This window comes from Petaurus breviceps, unplaced genomic scaffold (assembly GCF_028583685.1).
Source record: "Petaurus breviceps papuanus isolate PSGF00001 unplaced genomic scaffold, PetGlider_PUasm1.0 81, whole genome shotgun sequence".
In the NCBI taxonomy this organism is placed as follows: Eukaryota; Metazoa; Chordata; class Mammalia; order Diprotodontia; family Petauridae; genus Petaurus; species Petaurus breviceps.
The window spans coordinates 8,302,546-8,325,912 of NW_027186546.1; the positions used below are offsets into that span (position 1 = coordinate 8,302,546).

The 23,367-nt window shown below is 38.5% G+C and overlaps 1 protein-coding gene across 3 annotated transcripts in view; it reads right to left on the minus strand.

Annotated features, from left to right (window-relative positions):
* Positions 1-23,367, minus strand: part of LOC138176135 (scm-like with four MBT domains protein 2) — a 311,257-nt gene that overhangs the window by 252,887 nt on the left and 35,003 nt on the right. For all 3 annotated transcript variants that reach the window (XM_069106903.1, XM_069106904.1, XM_069106905.1), the window contains exon 2: positions 5,462-5,614. In XM_069106903.1, coding sequence (XP_068963004.1) covers positions 5,462-5,546 — 85 coding nt within the window. In that variant the 5' untranslated portion in view covers positions 5,547-5,614. The remainder of the gene's footprint in view (positions 1-5,461; positions 5,615-23,367) is intronic.

The following is a 23,367-nucleotide window of genomic DNA, read 5'->3' on the forward strand; positions in this document are numbered from 1 at the left end:
CAGCCCTCAGGCTGTCAATGAGAACTCAATCTGTGCAACCTTAAAAAGAAGGAACAGTAAATACTGAAAAAGAAATGGTGATGGGGTCCTGATCTTTAGAAAGCTTTCAGAGTGGCATCAAATGAAATGCTAAGATGAGCCTGGGAATAAAAAAAAAGCAACTGAAATCAGGTAAGGCAAACGGCTTCTCACCTGGAGAGTTTCCGTATGATGTCACTGCTTTTATTTTTTTTTCCACCTCTTTTTGAAAACTTACTGAGTGTTCGCTGGTAACGTTTTAGTACAGCACAAAAAAGATTTAGCCAGCTCATGGGAGGAGATAACCTTTGAACATATCTATACATCGGATAAATCCAAGGCTTTGAGGAAAGAACTGTGACTTCTTTCTGATGAACATGTTGGGCAGGGCTCTCCAAATGGGTACAATTATATGCAACGGCCTTTGAGGCACCTGTCATAGTTTTAAGAAGCTGGCTCGGATTCCTGGGAAAATCCTAATAAAGGCTACTTTTGTAAGTTATGAAATTAAATTAGGGCAGACTGGGGAAGAAAGAATACTGTTGAGTCCTACTTGAATCATTCCACAAAACAGGCATGAAGCAGTTCAGTACCACATTAAATTGAGTCCCAAAATGAGTAAGGGGTTCAGTTAAAAGATGTAAATTTTCCCATAAGTCTTGATTTCTTCCTTCCCAAACAGAAAAATCCAAGGAATACAATGGTTGATATATTCCCATCACTAAAAGGAAAAAAAAAAAAGACAGGCCCCCTATTCATCCTGACACTCCCCCAGTCTGAATTTATATCAACATTTTATCTACAGACTTCATCAGGAAATTACATTTATTGTGTCTGTAAAAATAATGTCAAGGAATCCATTTATCACTGTGTCAGAATATTGTTTTGCTTGCTTTTATCACATAGAAATTGAAGGAGCTGAGAATTCCCAGAAATTGTATTTTAGTTTATTTCCTTCTTTGTGCTTCTTGTGATAATGCTGTCAATTTTGTCTGCTGGAGAGGTCTTCAGTTCCCAGGCTAGCTCATCTATCCATGCTCATTCCGGGCACGTCGCCTGTGTTCACAGGACGAGGAGTAATTTTATGTTGTGCCTATTTCATTTACAGGAGTTGGGTGTCAGTTATTGATCTTCACTATTATTTGAGCTTTCTTAAGGAAAAGAGACCAGGACGGGAGAGGGAAAGAGATTGTTAATGAGACTCCGAGTCTATTGTTTTAACCTGAAGTTCTGCTTCAGAAAAACCACTACTGTCAGAAATCACAGCCATTTTCCTGACCAGCAACAGGCAGAGAGATACACACATGGGAGAAACATGCTAGGAACAGGGCAGATTAGCTTTTCTCTTCCTTCATCCCAAGCTTTTGTCTGAAAAGGACTACGTTCTCTTTGGGATTGAAGGAAATAAATCATGTGATGCTAGTTATGCCCCATGTTGCAACACAGTTGTTTGGACTCCGGAGTTACAAAGAAAAAGTAGCAGAGGTTGGGGGTCATTTAAACCTGGCTAGATGTTTGCTTAAATTGCTGAACCTGGAGGCACAGAATGGGTTTGCCCACCAGACAGGCTCTGTATATAGCATATATCTGTACAGTATCCACCATATCACAGATTCCCGGTTAATACTGAGCAAGCTTTCTGAAGCTGGCTTATGAATTGAAGGGAGTTCATTTTTTTCATCTTTTTATTTATTTTTAGTTTTCAACATTCACATCCACAAGATTTTGAGTTCCAAATTTTCTCCCCATCTCTGCCCTCCCTCCCCCATGGGGTTTCATTTTTATTAACACACGTCGACCTTTAATGCTTTTTGTATTAGTGTATTTGGTATCTATCATCAAAGATTGAAAACACATTAAGAATCACCCATTACTTTGCATGTCCATGGTGGTATCTCATTCTGCCTGTCTACAAAGGGAGTGGTTTTGTTCCTACTCCCAGTCCAATATTCTAACGCCATTTCTACTTTCACAAAAGCCTTTTTTTTTTTTTTGTGGGAGAACCACTAAGGGCTTCCCTGATGCAGTTATAAAAGCAAAATAACAGGGAAAACTCATTAGAAAGAATCAAGGATCTACAGCCTTAGGAAATTAAATACAGCATGAACTGGGAGGACATGGGGGCAACAAGGGACCCAGCCCTTAACTCGGGACTCAGGAAGACCTGAGTTTGACTCTTAACTTTTTCATGTGATCCCCCTGGACAAGTCACTTAACCATTCGGCCTCAGCTTCCTTCTCTATAAAATGGGAACAATGATAGCCCTTACCTCCCAGGGTTTTCTTGAGGATCAAATAAGAACTTTAAAGCACTTTACAAACCTTAAAATCTATATCATATCATATCATATTCATGCTTTCAGCAATCCAACAAGAATAATCAGAGGAGGAAAAAAAATGCCTACAGAACCATGGTGTACCTGGATCCATAAACTAAGTCACAACAGACTTTCCTTGAACAGGAGGCCAGCCTCAAGTGCAACAGGTATAATATTTCTAACATGATAGGGTCATTAATGAATAGAAGAAAGCACTTTAGCAGAAGGAAACAGTTAAGGTTTCACAGAAGTTAAAAGCCGGTGCTTCGTTGGCTTCTAAAGGCTTTAGAAAGCTTGTCGTGGAAAGGGGCCCAGCCGCAACAGAAGGCAGATGGCTGGGGGGTGATATGCTAAGCAAGATATGGTCAAAGACAGAAGCTTTCAGAGGTGAAAACCACCAGCTCAGCTCAGCAAGCACTGGGGGGGGGGGGGGGGGACTTAAAAGTATGCCAGAAAGAACAAGACACTCAGGTCAGTCTGGCAAACTCTTATTTAGTGCCTGCTGTGTGCATGGCATTGGAAAGAGAAGCCAAAATGAAAACTACCTGCCTTAAGGACCTCTCAATCACTGCAGGATAACAATGCTAATTATGACAATAATAAAATTTAATGAATGTTTACTAGTATCAGGAGCTATGAGAAACACTTTATAATTCTTAGCTCATTTGATCATTTGATCCTTACAACAATTGATCAGCTATTTTTTAAGTCCTGTCCAACTCTTTGTGACCCCATTTGGGGTTTTCTCAGAAAAGATACAAGTTTGCTATTTCCTTCTCCAGTTAATTTTGCAGATGAGGAAACTGAGGCAAACAGTTAAATGACTCGCCTAGGATCACACAGCTAGCAAGTGTCTGAGGCCAGATTTGAACTCACAAAGACAGGTCTTCCTACCTCCAGGCCTGGCACGATATGTACTGTGCCACCTAGCCGCCCCACAATGACTAACTGGCAGATACTAGTATTACATTTCAGATGAGGGAACTGAGTCAAACAGTGGTTAAGTGACTTGTCCAGAGTCACACAACTAACTAGCAAGTGTCTGAGGCTGGCTTAGAACACAGTTTTTTCTGACTCTGGACCCAGCCCTCTATTCACTGCACAGGAGTGGGAAGATTAATGGGAGAGGAATTCAAGAAAGGCCTCCTCTAAGTTGTAGCCCTGTACCAAGGAACTAAGAGATGTTAAAAGGCACTAATGAGATATATGGCATGGTTGTGTCATTCCTAAAGATTAGGTCAAAAAGGAATTCTAGACATTTCCACCGGGAGAGGAATTTGTCTCCACTTGGGCTTTCTTACTTCTACAGCTTTACAGGAGGGGTATGCTGGTAAATGTTTAACAATCAGCTCTTCCACAAAAAAAAAGAAAATGTACCTACAATAAGTTTCATCAGCATTATTAACATTTTATCCATCATTTTCTTAAGTATCTAGACAATCAACAAAACAATACTACAAGCCCCTTTGCAGATTCCCAAGGTGTAAATTGTCATACTGAAAATTTAACATAACAATATGATGGACAAATTACTGGCCAGCGTCAGAATGGCCCTACTCCAGCGGGTATTTCAGGTCTTTATTTTATCCAGCCACAGTCCTTCTGAATCCTGACTGTCTCATCTAACACTTTAGCTACCCATCTCATCTTTGTGTTCTGTGAAAATTTGATAATTCTATGTCTTTATCTATGTCACTGACAAATGTGTTCAGCAGGATCTGTCCAAGACAGAGCCCTCAGACATATCATTAGACTGCCCTGTAAGTTGACATTGATCCATTTAATCAACACTCATTTAGAAACCTCATTTCCTGGGCTAAATACCCTTCACACAAGTCTCTTCATCTTGTCCATGAGGATTTCATGAAAGAATCTTGTCCAAATGTCCTGCTGAAATCCACATACAACCTTCTCAGAGCATTTCCCTAATCCAGCGGTCTAAAGACCTCATCAAAAAAGGAATGAAGTTAGCATGTTGCTGGTGAACAAACTCAGGCTGGAGCTTAGTACTCCATAAATGTCTATGAGCCATCCATTTTTAACGACCTGTTCCAAAATTTTTCTGGGGATTAATGTCAGTCTATACCATCTATAATTTTCATAGTGGAACTGGAAACGACCTTGAGGATCAGTAGTTCAATTAGTGGCAGTACAACTGCTTCATTGTACAAAAGAGGAAACTGAGTCCAGGGAGGTGACAAAGCCAGGATTTAAGTCAAGGTCCTCTGACTTCACTCTGCCACATACAACCCACCTTTTTAAAAATCAGGATAATATATGCCTGTTTACAGCCTTCTGGCCCCTCCTTCGTTCTGCACAATTACACAGAGAAGACTGGCACCAATTCAGTGGGGTCATCTACAAGTTCATTCAGTATTCTGATAGATAATTTGTCTAAACCAACCAACTTTTACTCAGAGTCAGGTGTTCCATTACTATCTTATCACCTAGTCTGGGCTTAAATTTCCCATCTAAATAATCTTCCCCTAGATAGTAAAGACAGAACCAAAACAGAAATTATGTAATTGTCTGCTTTTTCTCTGGTGTCTATCATTATACCAACCCACTCAACGGTGGACCCAGCTCTCCCAAAATTCTATTTGCTCTGAATATACCCTTTAAAGATAGGTCCTTTCTGTTATCCCTAGCTTTTTCCTGGAACCTCAGTTCATTCTAGACTTTAGCATTCCTGAAACTATTCCCTCAGTTCCATACCATTTATCCTTAATATGAAAAATGTTAGGATTCAATTGAAGACTTTTCTTCTTAGATTATACGGTAGACGGGGGCAGGGGAGAGGGAGGGCGGCAAGCAGAGGGGAGGAAAAACAAGGAAAAGAGGATTCATTACAAATTTCGCAACTTTTAGATTTCTTATAAATTTCAAACTTTTCATGTTAGATGTTCTCAGATTTGGGAGTGAAGGTAATTTTAAATGTCAGCTTGCAAAACTCTAAAGGCGTACTTTTAAAAACATTCAAAATATGCAACACATGGGTTTGAAAATGATTGCTCAATTCAGTTATATAAAACTGGAATTACCTTCCTCCCATTCTGGAAAAAAAAAAAAACCCACAATGATTTTGTTAACTCCAATAGTAAAATGAACCTGGATAAATCAACTCACCTGAATCATATTCATTGTTACCATTGGCTGGACTGTTACATTTCTCCAATGACAAATGTGAAGTCTCTTGCATGTTGGAAACCATAGACACACTGCTCTCTATTCAAGGAAAACTATCTTCTGCTCCCTATTTCATCCTGTAGAAAGAGCTTCCTTTAAAAAAAAAAAAAAGCAGCACTCAGGACAATAGAGTCACATATGAGGACATATTTATCAAGTCAAGTCAAGCTAGTCCCTATTTCTCCAGAAGAGGAAATCTTGTCCTACTGCATTTTTATTATGACTATTAAAATTTAAAGTACTCTGACTAATGAAAGCTCCATAGGCATCAGGAATCCTGGGGTCACTTCATTAAACCAGAGCAGAACATGGCCAGACTCCTAATTTCATCCAGCTCTTAGGACAGACTGCTGCCATTTTACCGAGAGGTAGTGCTTACACTATAGTCAGTGTAGTAGAGAGAGGGCTGGGCTTGGACTCAGCAAGATCAGAGTTTCAGTCTTGCCCAGGCTTCTTATTATGAGAAGCATGACCCCAGACAAGTCACTTTATAAAATGTGAATAATGGAATCATCTACCTCAAAGGGTTGTTGTCAGGACTAAATGAGATAATGCATGTTAAGAACTTTGCAAACCCTAAAGCAATACAGAAATGTTAGCTATTATTGGGCTGACCAATGAGAGCTTAGGGCTGCCCTACATGGTTGGTACTAAGAGCATGAGAAATATTCTCTGATTAGTTTTAGTATTACATGTGACTGAAGGGAGTGTAAGGTTAATTGAATAGGAAGATCTTCCCTATCCATTAATAGGCCTATGTGACCGCAGGTGTCCCCTTTTCCCCTGGAACAGGAGCTGTGTTCCCAGATCTAAAGGTACACAGGTATTTCAGTCACAGATGTCTTAGTGCTTTCACAGTTGTAATACATCCTGAGTCACACAGAGCCCACTGGGGGAGGAACTTGCCTAAGGAGGAGCTTGCTTAAAGGGAGGCACACTTGTAGGAAGGCTTTCACACCTCTAGGTACTAAGCTAATTAGGCACCGAGTCCATAGGGTTGTGATGCCTTCTGGCTCTGAGTCTATTAGTCGAAACCTATATATACTGGGAGGTTGGTATTTTACTTTGGGGGCTTGCTCATGAGAAGGATCTTTTGATTCCCTGGACAGGACTGTGAGTACTCAAGAGGTTTGTGCTTTCCCGGCCCGGTGGTGTATGCAGATGGTTGTATTACTTTGTTCAGAGAGTAGGAGCCCTGTCTGTTGAAATTCTGTGCTAGGGGCAGCCAGGTAGCACAGCGAGTAAGAGCACCAGCTCCAGTGTCGGGATGACCTGGGGATCAAATCCAGGCTCAGACACTTAGCACCACACCCAGAAATAACTGGCCGTGTAACCTTGAGCAAGCTACTTAACCCCGATTGCTTTAAAAAAAAAAAAGAAATTCTGTGCTAATTTCTCTGCTTGTATTTCCTATTTATCTGCAATTAAAGTAAGATTGCTGACCCCTTTAAAAGTTGTCTTTCCTTCAGCAAAGCAGATCAGAGAACCAGTGCTAGCAGGCCATCCTGCGTGTGCTAGAACACTTGCTATTACAAAGGGCAGGTGCTGTCTGGTGATGAGGCATTTTCTGGCTGACTGAAGGGTCAGAACTCACATGGTACTGGGCCAGAACTGAGCCCAAGTACAAAAGGACCCATAAACCCCTCCCTCGACCCTTTTATTGTTGTCTGAATCACGTCTCTCTGATTAGACTGTGACAGCAGAGACCATCTTTTGCCTGTCTTGATACCCCTAGCACTTAGCACATTGAGTTCAATAAACATTTACTATCTCACTACCCTCCTCCCTCCCCCTCTACCTGGTCGATGGTGCCTCTTGATTCTTTTGTGCTTACTCTTCCCTGTGAATGAGCATCCTAAGACACAAGCACCTAGGTGATCTGTGAGGTGAAAAGAGCTATCAGAAGTCCCACTGATAACTAGAGTTAAAAGCAGCAGGAACAACCAAGTCCATTAAGGGACCCAGCATATTCACCGACCAACTCTGCTCTGCTCAGCCCAGCAGTGGCCTGGCCCATCTGTCACAACCCCAGGTCCTCCAAGAAGACAGCCTGGCTGAGCCAGAGAGTTCATCAGCTACAACCAGTGTGAACTCCTCCAAGGGAGAAAAGGCCTTCCAAAGCCAGGAGCTGAGAGGCACTCCTCAGTCCCACATTTTCTCTACCCAAGTTTGTACTTCAAGGTCGGCCTGGGACTCTCAAGGGAGCGTGTGCTTCTCAGCTTACTGGACTATTTCATAACTACAATCCTTGCTATGCCATCTCAGTAAATATCCACAAACACCTTACAAAAGCTGTCAAATGGCTGATCAGTACTGGGGGGCATACCCAATGGTGACTCCTGAGCAATATTATTAGAAGCCTCTAAACCCTCAGGGTTATGGCTAGAACCTAGAAGAGAACAGTAAGTAATACTCTCCCCTCTGGGAACCTAACCTGACAGTAAAAGAGGGCCGGGATGGGGGGAGTGGGGGAGAGGAACTGAAAGAGTCAGGAGAGGGGAGAAGATACGTTATTATAATAATTATTATTATTAACTCAGGCAAAATTTAAAAGAATCACCCTAGCTGATTTCACAGAAGGCCAGAGTTTCTACACCAGTTCTGTAAAGCTAGGCAAGTCACCCAATAACACTGGCTTTTTCCTCCTTTAACAGCTGACAGTTATGCAGCATTTTATGGTTTGCAAAAGCCCTATAAATACTTTTCATCATCTGATCTTCTCAATGAGCCTGTGAAGCAGTAAATGCTACAGGTATCAGTATCTCTTGTTTTAAAGATGAGGCAGCTCTGGGAAGGCAGGTGATTCACTCCTGACAACGCTGCTAAGAAAGGGTCTGTTTTATTTAAACCCAAGTGTTTATCCGCTGAAGGCATTTTCCCCATATCACACTGATTTTTCTTTAACTGACTAGAACAAAGGCTCACCAGTGAATGATTAGGAAGTTCCTGGAAAAGAACTGGATACTTAATGTTTCTTTAAACAGAGAGAAAGGAGGAGACAAAGTCAGAGACAGAGACTAATTTGGACAGGAGCTGACACTTTCATTGTAATATCAATGTTGTTTCATTACAATACTCCCTGAGCTTCCCATTGCTGCAAAAGATATGAAACTGCAAAAATCAATAAAATGGGAGCCAAATACATGGAAGAGAAGAAGGACCAGAAAAACAAAATTTCCTAAGGGCTTATGTAAGCCATCACTAAACATTAGCTTATCATAAGAAATTGCATGTAGTGTATATAGCATTATGTTGTATTCTCTTTGTTCAATCATTTGGGTCATATCTGACTCTTTATGACCCCATTTTGGGGGGTTTTCTGGGCAAAGATGCTGGAGAAGTTTACCATTTATTTCTCGAACTCATTTTACAAATGAAGAATTACAGATGAAGAAACTGAGGCAAACAGGGTTAAGTGACTTGCCCAGGTTCACACAGCTAGCAAATGTCTCTGACTACATTTGAACTCATGAAGGTTGAGTCTTCCTGGTTCCAAGCTATAGGCTTTTTCCCCTGCACTACCGAGCAATTAACTCTTGTCTTTCACAAAGCATACAGTCTAACACCAACAATCAACAACTGGTAATATCACAGTAACCATCTGCCCCAAAAGTATAAGCTCACTTTCTTCACAATCCCAGAGATGGTTTAAAAAGAAAGCTGAGTCTATTATTACTAATGAATCATTTGATGAGCTCCATTCTTTACCCTGGGCAAGTCACTAAACCCTGTTTGCCTCAGTTTCCTCATCTATAAAGTGAGCTGGAAAAGGAAATGGCAAACCACTCCAGTATTTTTGCCAAGAAAACCCAAATGTGGTCATGAAGACTCAGACATGACTAAAAAGGCCTTCAACCACAACATTCCTTAACAATTAGTTCCTAAATATCATCAATTAAAAGGAAACTGCCTAATGGACAGATGGGTTTAACAGAGGGTTTAGCAGAGGACATTCATATACACATATACACTGGGAACAGAAAATATTTATTCTGGGAATTTAAATTCTTGAAATCACTCATATGCCGATAGGGCAAAATTGCTTTCTCCCCATTGTATTCCCTTACCATTTACATATATATGTGGATGTTTTGTTAATCATACCTTTCACAAAAAAGTCCCTTTAGAGAGCAAGTTTCAAATTAAAACATTAACTAAAGTAAAACATCAGCTAAAGCCTTTTAACGTAACATATATGCATACATTTAAAGTTCTAAGACAGCATCCTATTGGGGAAGACCTATTTTAAAAACTTCAGACTGGTCAGCATGCTGGCATCTTTAGGCCAGGCAGGAGAGGACAGCCTGGGTCAGGGGCCCTCCTTGGGCATCCCCAGAGTTGGAAGGGGCCTCAGATGTCACAGCCTGTGCCTTCAATGAATCCTCTCTACAGTATACCCAATAAAAGGTCATTCGGCTTCCATCTGAAGACCTCAAGCAAGGAAGAAATCTGTCTTTCCCTGAAGCAGTACACTTTTGAATAGCTCGAATTCCCTTCCTAACATCATGATTAAATCTGCAAATTCTACCCTCTGCCCCTAAGTCCATCCTCCTCGGCCAACCAGAGCATGTCAAAAGAAGAGCCTTCACATAACTAAAGACCAAGTCTGTTCTTCTGCCGGCTAAAAATCAAGTGTTCCTTCAACCTTCTGTTCTCTGTATCTCTCAATCAACCTATAGGACATATGACTGGATCTCCTTCACTAGCCATGAAGTGAGACAGGTTGAGGTATATGAGAGGTCTTGCAGGGACACCCTAGGATCACAGAGAATGATCATGATTGACAGGAATCACCTCTGCCCCAACACACTCTACCATTGCAAAGAAGAGTATGTTGGCCAGAACATAGCCTTCCCATAGCCAAAATATAGAGTAGGAATAAAGTTTCCATGATTGGGCTAATAACGGGTGGATGGACCAGCACAATCAAAGGTTTGGAGGCTTCCCCGTTCCAAAACGGTGCAGAGGTTTCATCAACTCTGCCCTGAGTTACCCAAAAAATACTAGAACCTTCCATTAACATCAAAGTGCCCAGATAAAACACAGCCTGCCACTAACACCAAGATTCTAACTTCCTATGTTTTTCTATTATTTCCTATTTTCCTTGAATTTATTTTCCTTAAATCTTCCTAAATTTAAAAATGCTGCAACCCTGCATTAACATCAAGTGCCCAGGGACAAAAGAGCCTGCCACTAATACCAAAACTCTAATTCCCTATATTTTTCTGTTGTTTGCTATTTTCCTTAAATTCATTTTCCTTGAGTTTTCCTATTCTAGTATTTCCTACTTTCCTTACATTTAAGGATCAATGGTGCTGTCTGCTCTAGAATATACTATATGTCATCAGTAATATCCTTGGGATAACAGGGGATGTAGAAAAAGCACTGAGGTCATTGGATACAAGTCACTCACTGAGACTGTGACCAATCAAGAGACATTATAATGAGTGTTACCTCCTGAGGAACAAGCACTGTGTGTGTGTGCTAGGCACTGCTGGAGATACGATCAAAAAAGAGGCAGTCCTGAACCTTTATGAGCAACCGAGCCATTAACTAGAACCACACAGGTGAACTACACCATGATCTATGCCTCACAGGGAAAAGGGAAGCTGTGTTTAGGGTACAAAGGAGACCAGTGGTTCACCACCCCCCCTAAAAATTCTACTAAGCTGCCTGGTATCATGGGAATTTTCCCAGCTTGCTTTCTATATGAGTGGCATGACCTACTAATGTCTTCTCCAGGAAAACAACTCTTAGTAATACGGATGGGGGATAGGAGAGGAACAGGGAATACTTTAAGAGATGCTGCTATGAGAATGTGGGAAGCAGGAAGACAGAACTACATAGTAAATCGCGAAAATTCTATTGATGTGATGCCTCACAGCTTCCCAGGAACTTTCTCAACAGTCACCCTGTGAAGCAGGCAGTGCACATATAATGATCTCTATTTCACCTTCAAGGAAACTGAGGCTTTGTCACCCAACAAATAAGGCTGGGACTTGAGCCCAAGTATGTCTGATTTCAAATGCAGTTTCCTTAAACACTGAACAATCTTCCTTTACTATTCGCTTGTATTCAGGAAATATTTATCAAGTCCACCAATGTAGGAGAATTAGTGACATCATCCAGCCTTTCCATCCAACTTAATTTGCAACTTCTCCTCCCCTTGTCTTTTGTCCTTCAAGGGTGTCTCTCACCTACATTCATTTACTCTATAAATATTTATTATACTATGCTCATCAAGGCAGAGCAATTGGGGTTCAGTGACTTACCCAAGGTCACATGGCTAGTAAGTGTTAAGCATCTGAGGCCAAATTTGAACTCAGGTCCTCCTGACTCCAGGGCTGGTGTTCTACTGACTGCGTAACCTAGCCGCCTCCTACATTCATTTACTCTATAAATGTTTATTATACTATGCTCATCAAAACAAAAATTTTTAAGAGATAGAGGTCCACACATAGCACAATATGCCCTGTCCTATTCTCCCAAAGAGATAGTCCTGAAACTAATTATTCCTGGGAGGGACTACAAAAGAATATATGTTAAACCCTCCAAACAGATAACCCCTTGACAACTTCCTAAGGGATTTCCCTACGTTGTAGGAGCAATAGCTACGTCATCTCCTCCTCCCCCCCGCCCCACCCCATAGACTAGGTTAGTTTTTTTTTTTTTCTTAAAAAAAAGGTATTGGGGGTGGTAGCTAAGTGGTACAGTGGATAGAGCACCAGCCTTGGAGTCAAGAGAGCCTGAGTTCAAATTCAAACTCAGAGACTTAGTTATGTGACCCTGGGCAAGTCATTTAACCCCCATTAAAAAAAAAAAGGTAATGGAAACTTTCCTCCAAATTTAAATGGGCCACTGGGCCTTCCTCAGTCTTGACAAACACATCTTGACTGTGTATTCATAGAGGCACAGCTGAGTCAATGCAATATTACATCACAGGATTATCAATTAGAGCTAGAAGAGTCCTTAGAAGTTCACCAAATCCTACCCTCTGCCTTACAGATGAGACAATCGAGGAACAGAGAGGTCAAGCGACTTTCCTAGGAACACTCAGCTGGTGTTTGAGGTAGGATATGAAATCAGGTCCTCCTCATTCCGAGTCCAACCTTCTATCTACTGTGCCATCCAGCTGCTCTCTGCTGAATACACTTTCCACTCTATAGCTAAATAAACTTCCTTTTGTTTGTTCCTTGTCAGGTGGGGCAATTTCAACCCCATCCCAGTCTCTGTGGACCCCCATTGCTGCATCCTTCACTAATTCCTTCCATCACTACTCCTTGTTTCCTTCCTCTACTTCAGTCCAGGACCCCATACGACCCTTTTTCAGAGTCTCTTCTCTGTGCAGCCTCAACTGGTCCAAAGAAGCTCTTGCTGGAAGGAGTCCAATTCTTCTCCAAGAAGGTCAGGCAGGTTCAGGCTTGTCTGGTGGCCCCAGAAGGCCTCTTCCTGCCCAAAGAACCTGTCCCATTATAGCTGGGTCAGGGGAAAATCAATGGCACATTTTTCCCTTTTTGATTCCTCTGGCAATTTTGTTTTCCATGGCTCACTCGGCCTATAGAACGTGTTCCCAGGTCTACAGTTGATGATAAGGACAAGGAAGGTAAAAAAGTTCACCTCTGACCACCAGTCCTTAAATGGCTCTGCTGCTGAACCTTTAGAGTTTAACTGTAGGACTAAGGGAATAGGACTGAATTGGAAAGATGCTTTTTTTTAGCCAAGAAGATCAGGTTGAGAAGGTCATCCTGTATCTTAGGGAAAGGTGAAGGCTTTGATTAAAAGTGACCTTGGCTAAGTTTGCATTTTTAAGTGGTTTACTTGTTAATTTTTAAATTTCTTTTGTTAGAGAAATAAAAACAAAATTAATAAAAGAATTAAAAATAAAATCCCTTATGACTGAGTATTCAATAAATATTTGCTTTTAAAATTCCCTGGCTGCATGTCCTAATGAAATGTGCAGTATACAGCCTTATTTCTATCATTATTTGCTCAAAAATTTCATAATCTTCAATATTTTTCACTGCTAGTAAAAATCTGCCTTCCCTTCATCACCCCCAACCCCCAGGTGGGGGGGGGGGGGGTACAGTGGAAAGAGTCAAAGGACCTGAGTTTGTACTTCCTAATTCTGCTAGTTACTGCCTGTGGGATGGTGGGGAAGCCATTTAACATCTCTGAGCCTCAGTTTCTCCACATGTAAAAAAAGAAGGAGGTTGAAGGTTGTCTCCTTCCAAGATCCTTTCTACACTGGGAGCTTTTACCCTCCTGCCATCACTTTCAATATCCTCAGGGAATATAAACCAATTTTAATATTAACCTAAACAAAACAAAATTGGAAAAGTAAATCTGCAGAGGAATGGGGTGGGGGAGGCAGGGTGAGAAACAGGGAGGAATCAAGTAAGTATTAAAAACACAACACTGAGGGATTATCAACCATTTTGCATTATGCATTCTGGTTTTAGCATGGATAATCAAGAGTGAATAATTAAGGGTTTGAAACATACTTGTTTATCAGTCATAAATTCTAGGATCTCTTGTAAGTTATTCATATATCAATGACAAGAGGAGAAAAGCTTAGGAAAAAATACATTCAACCTGATACAGACAAGGTGATTCATATGAAGTCTTACTGAATAAAGGAATTTTATAGCTATGCTTTTTTAAAGTTCTCTCAAAAATACACATCAGAGGGATAGCTTTGGTGGCACAATGAATAGAGCACCAGCCCTAAAGTCAGAAAGACCCGAGTTCAAATTTACCTCTAACAGGAGACACTTTGTCTAGCTTTGTGACCTTGGGCAAGTCACTTAACCCCAACTGCTTTGCCTTGCCCCCTCCAAAAAAAAAATAGTCATCATCAGAGTTGCCTGGGATACTTTTTTTCCAACTCTCCACTGAATGAAAAATAAAATTATTTACCAGCACTGAAAAAAAAAAGAAAAAACTTAAGTAAAAAATTTTCATTGGAAAAAATAGAATGCCAAGAACAGGAAAATTTCCATAAATTCAACTAATAATAAATCAGCTAAATATAAGTGGCCAACATGACACTTTTTTTTTAAAAGAGCTGAAGTTTTTATTATTCCTTAATGGTTATAATATTTATACAATTGATTTTAATCAGAGAGAATAGAAAGGTTAATCTGGGATATTTTCTGTTTTGTTTTGCTTGTCTGAGGCATTAATTTAAGTGTAGCAAATCATCAATTTCCAACAGAACTCATGGGTAGTAATACAAATACCACAGAAAATTACAGCTTACTTAGCAACTTAATTAAACTTATTTTAAAAATTATTTTTTGTTGGGTATTTTTCCTATCGGACCAGACCTGTGACTTCACTAGAAGGTGGAACTGCAAAAGGGACTCATTCTAAGTATAACAGATCCAGTACTTGCTCTGTGGTACCAAGAAGTTAAAAGTGATATGCCTGAGGTCACACAGCTACTACCATTTGTCACAACTAGAACTGGAATGCAGGTCTTCCTGACTCCAAGGCAGGCTCTCTAGACACGAAGTCACATTGCCCCTTGTAAATTAACTGATAGGAAATAAATGGTGACCAAGCAACCTAGAAGTCATTTCAGAATTATTTGTCTGTGCAATCAGAATGGATCAACTGAACAGACCAAATAAATATCAGATCTGAAGGATAAAGATGGAGAAATTCTGTAACTGTTTACACAACTTAACAAAAAAAAAAAACCAGATACCAGTAAAAACATTGACTCAAATTGCCACCATTTCTGTGGAAAGTTTAACTGATCCCAAAAAGTCCCCACGAGGAGAAGTCCAGAATAAGTCAGAAACTATCAGAGACAACAAGAACTTAATCATGCTACCGTAGGTGCCAATCATGAGAATACCCATTCAGAAGACAAACACAATTGCAAAGTATTGAAGATAAGGAAAAAATACAAGTTATATGTGGCTACAGGAAAAAAAGAAAAGACAAAACATTAGATTAGAAGATAACCTTGGTGAGAGTCTGGTGCGAAACTCAGCCAAGACAGAGCATCCCAAGATCTTTGTGGATAAAACTGGAAGCATGATCAGAAAAAAGACCATATGGAAGAAATCTTCTGGCACTTCTATGGTGAACTTAACTAATAGGTAATGAAGTTAGAACAACCACATTTGGACTCCAAGTCTGCAATATTCTTAACATACTGTATGAGAAAGTGACAATAGTGTTATAGGGGAAATCAGGAAAACTTCTGGCCCACATGGAAATAACTTGTGCTAGAGGTGATATAATTTTAAAGGGACTGAAAAAAATTAACCTGGATTCGAACTCTGACTGAGGTCATAATAACTGCGTGACTTTCAGAAAGTCACTTAACCTCTCTAGGCTTGGTTTTTTTTTTTATCATCTATAAAATGAAAGGACAAGATGGCCTTTAATGTTCCTTCCATCCTTAAACCTATGAGCCATTTACCCATCTCTGTAAATTCTCATCCATATAAAATCTTTAGGGGAATAGTAATCCTTGATGAATATACATGAAGGAACAGGGTAGAATGTCACAAACTTGTTTCTATAATAAACTACATCTTTATTGGTGGCACAGCTGAGAGGCAGGCATAATGTAAAGTCCTGGTTTGTCAACTTCTAATTTTGAAAAAGCATTTCACTCAGTCAAGCCTAAGACAAGTATAAAGCCTCACTTAAGAAATGGTATCTTCAAAACCAATGGAGAAAAAAAAATTACAGTCACATGACAGATAAAACCAGAGATTAATTGTGGTGACCTACTGTGTGTCAATAACAAATACAGCATAAAGCAATAGGTCATAAGCTCCTCAAAGTTGTTCATCAGAGTCACAAAACATTACCTGAATGGGAATATAGAATGGTAAGGTTCTCTAGCTAATACTATATACGGGTTGCACTGTTTCTCAGAATATTATCATGATTAAGCATGGCCCTAGAGGAGAGTTGAGAAAATGTACATCCCTCTCATCTTTACAGATGAGGAATGCTCATAAGGGTGAACACAGATGGTGTGCTAATTTTGCTGAGCTGCCTTTTTCCCCTCTTTTTAAATCTCTGATGCAAGGGATGGCTCCCTGAGAAGGGGAGAGGGAAGGAAATAATTTAAAAATATAGGCAGGGTAAAAAAATTAAAAGTAAAATTTAAACAACTACAGGGGCATTGGTGCAACTGTCACAATGTCATCAACAAACAGATTTATGCAGAGAAAACATTATCATCTATAGGAAGCCCTTCTTCTATTTGTATTCCTTTATTAAGCATACACCTACTCGGCCTTCGCCTTATTCCATAACCATTTCTAAAATATTCCTAGTTACATCTCTAAAAGAATATTCTAAGATTTTGACATATGAAGAATAGGGGAAATTATCTCACATAAAAAAGATGTGCAAAGAAAAGATTTTATAGTGGCAGGGAAAATGGGCAAGGTAGTGGGCAACACTTGAACTTTACTCTCACCAGAATTGGCTCAGAGGGAATAACATACACACTAAGTTGGGTATAGAATTCTATCTTTCCCAACAGGGAAATAAAAGGAGAAGGAGATAAGAAAATGGGGGTGGAGGTGGGGAAAGGGGAAGGCGGTAGAAGGAAAAGCAAATTAAGGGAGGCAGTGATCAGAAGCAAAACAGACTTGAGAAGGGACAGGGCAAAAAAATGAGAGAAAGAAAAGGATAAATGGAGAAAAAAGGATGGAGAGAAATACAGTTAGTAATCATAACTGTAAATGTAAATGGGATGAACTCACCCACAAAACAGAAGCAGACAGCAGAGTGGATTAGAAATCAGAATTCTACAATATTTTAAAGAGGAAAAAAAAAAGAGAGATACAGAGTAAAAATAAAGGGCTGGAGCAGAATGTATTATGTTTCAGCTGAGGAGGGAGAAAGAGAAGGAGAAGTGATAGCAATTATGATCTCAGACAAAACAAAAGCAAAAATAGACCCAATTAAAAGAGATAAGCAGGGAAACTACATTTTGTTTAAAAAAAAAAAGTACCATAGAGAATGAAACAAATACCAAACATATATGAACCAAAGGGCATGGTGTCCAAATTCTTAAAGGAAATATTAAATGAGTTACAGAAGGAAACAGACAGTAAAACTCTACTAGTGGGGGGACCTAAAATTTTCCCTCGCAAAACTAGATAAATCTAACCGCAAAGTATATAAGAAAACAACTAAAGATATGAATAGAATTTTAGAAAAGTTAGATATGACAGATCTCTGGAGAAAACTGAATAGAAATAGAAAACAAACTTTTTTCTTTTCTCAGCTATACACGGTATCTTCACAAAAACTGACCAGGAATTAGGGCATAAAAACCTCACAAACAAATGCATAAAAGCAGAATGCATCCTTTTCATACCGTAATGCAATAAAAATTACATTGAATAAAGGGCTATGGAAACAGATTAAAAATTGTATGAAAACTGAATAATCCTAAAGAATGAGTGAGTCAAAGAAGAAATCATAGAAATAATAATTTCATTAAAAAAGAGAATGACAACGGGACAAAATACTAAAATTTATGGGATACAGCCAAAATAGTACTTAGGAGAAAATTTATATCTCTAAATGTGTGCATCAATAAAAGGAAAAGCAGATCAATGAACTGGGGTACAATTTTTAAAAAGGGGGAAAAAAACAGAAAATGAAATCCCCAGTGAAATCTTGAAAATCAAAGGAGAAGTTAATATAACTGAAGTTAAAAAAAAACATTAAACTAATAAATAAAACTAGAATTTGGTTTTATGAAAAAAACAAAATCAATAAAATAGGTAAACCATGAGTTTGATTTTTTTTTAATTTTTAAAAGTTAAACTATCAGAATCAAGAGAAAAAAGGATGAATGTACCACCAATGAAAGTGAAATTAAAGAAAAATTATGAGCTATTTTGCCCAATTATATGCCAATAAATTTGACAGTCCCAGTGAAATGGATGAAAATATACAAAAATAAAAATTTCCAGATTAAGAGGAAATAGAATACTTAAACAACCCTACCTTAGAAAAAGAAATTGAACAAGCCATCAATGAGCTCTCTAAGGAAAATTCTCCAGGATCAGATGGAATCACAAGTGAATGCTACCAAACATATAAAGAACAATCCATTCCAATACTATACAAAGTATTTGGGGAAATAAGCAAAAAAGGAGTACTTCTAAATTCTTTTTACAACACAAATTGTCACTGATGCCTAAACTAAGAAAAAGCAAAAACAGAGAAAAAAAAACTACAGACCAATTCCCTAATGAAATCTGACTGATGCAAAAATTTTGAATAAAATAATAGTAAGGAGATTTTTAGCAATAAATCACAAAGACCATACATTAGGATCAGGTGGGATTTATGCCATAGGAAAGAGGGGCTGGTTCAATATTAGAAAAATTATCAGCATAACTGACCATATCAATAACAAAACTGATAAAAATCTTGTGATTATCTCAACAGATGCAGGAAAAGCTTTCTACAACATTCAACACTCAATTCCTATTAAAAATCCTAGAAAACCATAGAGAATCAACTAAAAAACTAGTTGAAACAATTAACAACTTTAGCAAAGTTGCAGGATATAAAATAAATCCACATAAATCATCAGGATTTCTACATATTAAATATACTAATTAAGTCCAGCAGCAAGAGATAGAAAGAGAAAATCCATTTAAAATCACTGCAGGCAATATAAAATACTTTGAAGTCTCCTTGACAGCCAAATGCAGAAACTATACGAACACAATTACAAAACACTTTTCACACAAATAAAGACAGACAACTGGTGAAAAATTAATTGCTTATGCATAGGCCAAGCCAATGTAATAAAAATGGCAATTCTACCTAAATTTATTTTATTCAGTAAAATTACTTTTTCAATCACACCAATAAAACTACCAAAATTTATTATTTCATAGAGCTAGAAAAAAATAGTAACAAGATTCATCTGAAAAAACAAAAGGTCAAGAATATCAAGAGATTCAATGAAAAAATTATGAAGGAAGGTGGCCCAGCAGTACCAGATCTCAAACTATATTATAAAGCAGTGAATTATCAAAACAATCTGGTGCTGGATAAGAAATAGAGTGGTGGATCAGTGAAGCAGATTAGGTACAGACTGTACAGTAATAAATAGTGTTTAATAAACCCAAAGATCCAAGTCTTTTGGACAAGAACTCACTTGGGAAAACTGTTAAGTGGTTTGGCAGAAACTAGATAGATACCAACACTGTACATCATATACCAAGATAAGGTCAGAATCCATATTTGATTTAGACATAAAGGGTTATACCATAAAGCAAAATAGGGAAGCATGGAAAATTTTACCAGTTAGATCTCTGGATAAAGGAAGAATTTGTAACCAAAAAAGAGATAAAGAATCACAGGATAGAAAATGGATAATTTTAATAACATTAAATTTAAAAGCTTTTGAATAAACAAAGCCAATGCAGTCAAGATCAGAAGGATAACAGAGGAAGGGGGCAGGGAACACAGAGAGGGGGAATTACAGCAATTTTTTTCCCTTTTTTTTTGGATGGGGGAAGGCAAGGCAATTGAGGTTAAGTGACTTGCCCAAGGTCACACAGTTAGATAAGTGTCAAATGTCTGAGGCTGCATTTGAACTCAGGTCCTCCTGACTCCAGGGCCAGTGTTCTATTCATTTCTCTATACATTTCTCAAATATATAGAGAACTGAGTCAAATTTATAGGAATACAAATCATTTTCCCAATTGACAAATGGTCAAAAAATATGAACAGGCAGCTTTCAGAAGAAGAAATCAAAAGGTATCAATAGTCATATGAAAAAATGTTCTAAATCACTATTGATAAGAGAAAGGCAAATTAAAACTCATGTACCACCTCACAGCTATCAGGTTGGCTACTATGACAATAGAAATCACAAATGTTGGAGGAGATATGGAAAAAAATGGGATACTAATTCACTGTTGTAGAGTTGTAAATTAATCCAAGTATTCTGGAGAACAATTTGGAACTATGCCAAAAAGGGCTATACAACTGTGCATATCCTTTGACCAAGCAATACCTCTTTGTCTGAATCCCAAAAACATCAAAGAAAAAAGAAAAGGACCCTTATGTACAAAAACATTTATAACAGCTTTTTTTGTGTGTTATTAAAGAATTGGAAATTGAGATGTGCATCAATTGGGAAATGGTTAAAAGGGTTATTATATATGATTGTAATGGAATACTATAGTGCTATAAGAAAGTAAGTAGGATAGTTTAAGAAAAAACCTGGGAAGACTTACATGAACTGATGCAAAATGATGTGAACAGAACGAGGATAACATTGTACATAGCAATAGTAATATCGTATGATGATCATCTGTGAATGACTTAGTTATTCTCAGCAATCAATGATCCAAGACAATTCTGAAGGACTCATGATGAAAAACACTATCCATCTCCAGAAAGATCTGATGGAGTTTCAATGCATTATCAAAGCATATTTGTTTCACTCTTTATTTTTCTTGCTTTTTTTGCAACAGGACTAATATGGAAATATGCTTTGCATGATTTCACATGTAAAACTGATATCACATTTCTTGACTTCACAATGAGTTGGGGAGGGGTGGAAAAGAGAAAATTCAAAATTCAAAAAAAATTTTAAATCAATGTTAAAAATAATTTTTCTTTTTATTAAAAAGAGATTTTGACATGTGCTGAGGAGACAGTTTGTTGAATAAAAGCCTTTAAGGCAGCATTCTGCTGTACCAAATCAACTTTTTTTGTTGCTGCAGTCAAGAAACAAATGAACTCTTGTATTTTCTAGCTCTTTCAGTCAGTTTGATTGTAAAGATAATGTCTGCTGTAGGATATAGCTTCTGAAAGCCTGCCTGTTCTCTTCACACTTTTATCTGATGAGGGTGGAGGTTATTCTCATAACATTATTCTCATAACAATTTTATAAAGATAGAAAAGAAGAAACATGGTTATGTTCTAGCTATTGGTATTTTCTTGATCACTTTTTTGGTAATAATATCCAATAATAATATTCTCTCTAAATCAATTCACTAATGTCCTTAAAATTGTAACATCTGTGTATATATGTCTGGACTGGATGTTCTTCTCATTGGGTGTTCTTTAGTGCTATTTCTACTTTTCCATTCAATGCATCAGAGACTGTCAGACAACAAGCATTTATTAATTGCCTACTATATGTCTGGCACTATGCTAACTGCTAGGGATACAAAGAAAGATAAAAACATGGTCCCTGCCCTCAAGGAACTCACGTTCTAATGGAGGAAGACAAACATGAAAATAACCAGGCACATGCAAGATACAAAGAGTAGTGATCTCAGAAGGGATGGCATCAGCACCAGGAGGGCCTGAGAAAGGCCTCCTACAAACAGTGGGATTTTAGCTAAGGAAGCCAGGAGTCAGAGATAAGGAGGCAGGGCATTCCAGGAATGAAAAATGACACCTCGGTAGCTGAGAGCCTCACAGTATAGCCCTGAACAGTATTAGAGAAGTTCAAAAAGTTGAAAAAGAACAAACTCAATTTTAGACGTGCTAAGTTTAAGATGCCTACAGGATATACAGTTAGAGACATCTAACAGGCAGGTGGAGATGAGAGACTGAAGTCAGGAGGGAGAATACAGCTGGATAAGTAAATATGAGAATCATCAGCACAGAGATGATAGTTAAATCCATGGGAGCTAATGAAATTCAAGGATGTGGAGTTGTTGGCCATTTCCCAGGATCATCAATCAGAAGCTGAAAGGGACATCAGATATCATCTGATTCAACCACTTCATTGTACATGTAAAAGGTCAACTGAATACTGTTAGAAAATAGATTAGAACTCAGGTCCTGTGACTCCAAAACACTTTTCTCCACTGCACCACACTCTTGGAAGAAATTTAGCAAAATCACTTAATAAATGTAAGAGTGGCAGTAAGGGAGAGGAAAGAAGAATAACTTCCTTCTCCTCTTCCAACCTTAGGACATTCTACAAATTGCTTCATTAGTTTATTGAGTTTTGTAAAAAAAAAAAAAAAAATCCTTCCCCTTGGCCAAGACCAATTGCTACCTACCTTCCAGAAAAACTTGGCTCCCCCACCCTCCTTTGAAATGTCTGCTACCTCCTAAACCATTATTCCCAGCTCTTCTATTATTCAATATGTTAAAACTCTAAAGGCTCCACTTTGTAAGTTATGATCAAAGAAATTCAACACAAGGAATCAAACTGAGATCAGGTTCCCTTCCCCACTCCCAGTCAATCCATAGGGAGTTTGCTTTACCAGCAAGGAGGCGCCCAATGAATTCAAAGGAACATTTTTTAAGACACTATGCTTTCCATAGACAATCTCTCACATAAAATGTGACTAGGCTGGAATATTGCTGTGGTGTAGGAAATAATGAGCAAGTTGATTTAGAAAAACATGGAAAGGGGGCGGCCAGGTAGCACAGTGAGTAAGAGCACCGGCTCCAGTGTTGAGAAGACCTGGAGATTGAATCCCGGGCTCAGACACTTAGCACCCACCCAGAAACACCTGGCCGTGTAACCTTGAGCAAGTTACTTAACCCCAATTGCTTTAATAAAAAAAAAAAAAAAGAAAAACATGGAAAGACTTACGAAGGAAAATGCTATCCACCTCTAGAGAAAGAGATGATAGGAATAATCAAGGTATGTATATGTGTATATGCATGTATGTTTATAGGTATCTGTGTATATATATCTATATCTACCTGCCAAGACACATGTAGGAACTAGAGGAACACAACTGAAAACAGATGTAAATAACTGGAGAAATATTAATGGCTTATAATTAGTGATTATAAATAATGAGTACATACACACATATATGTGTGTGTTTATCTCCATACTTAACTGTAGC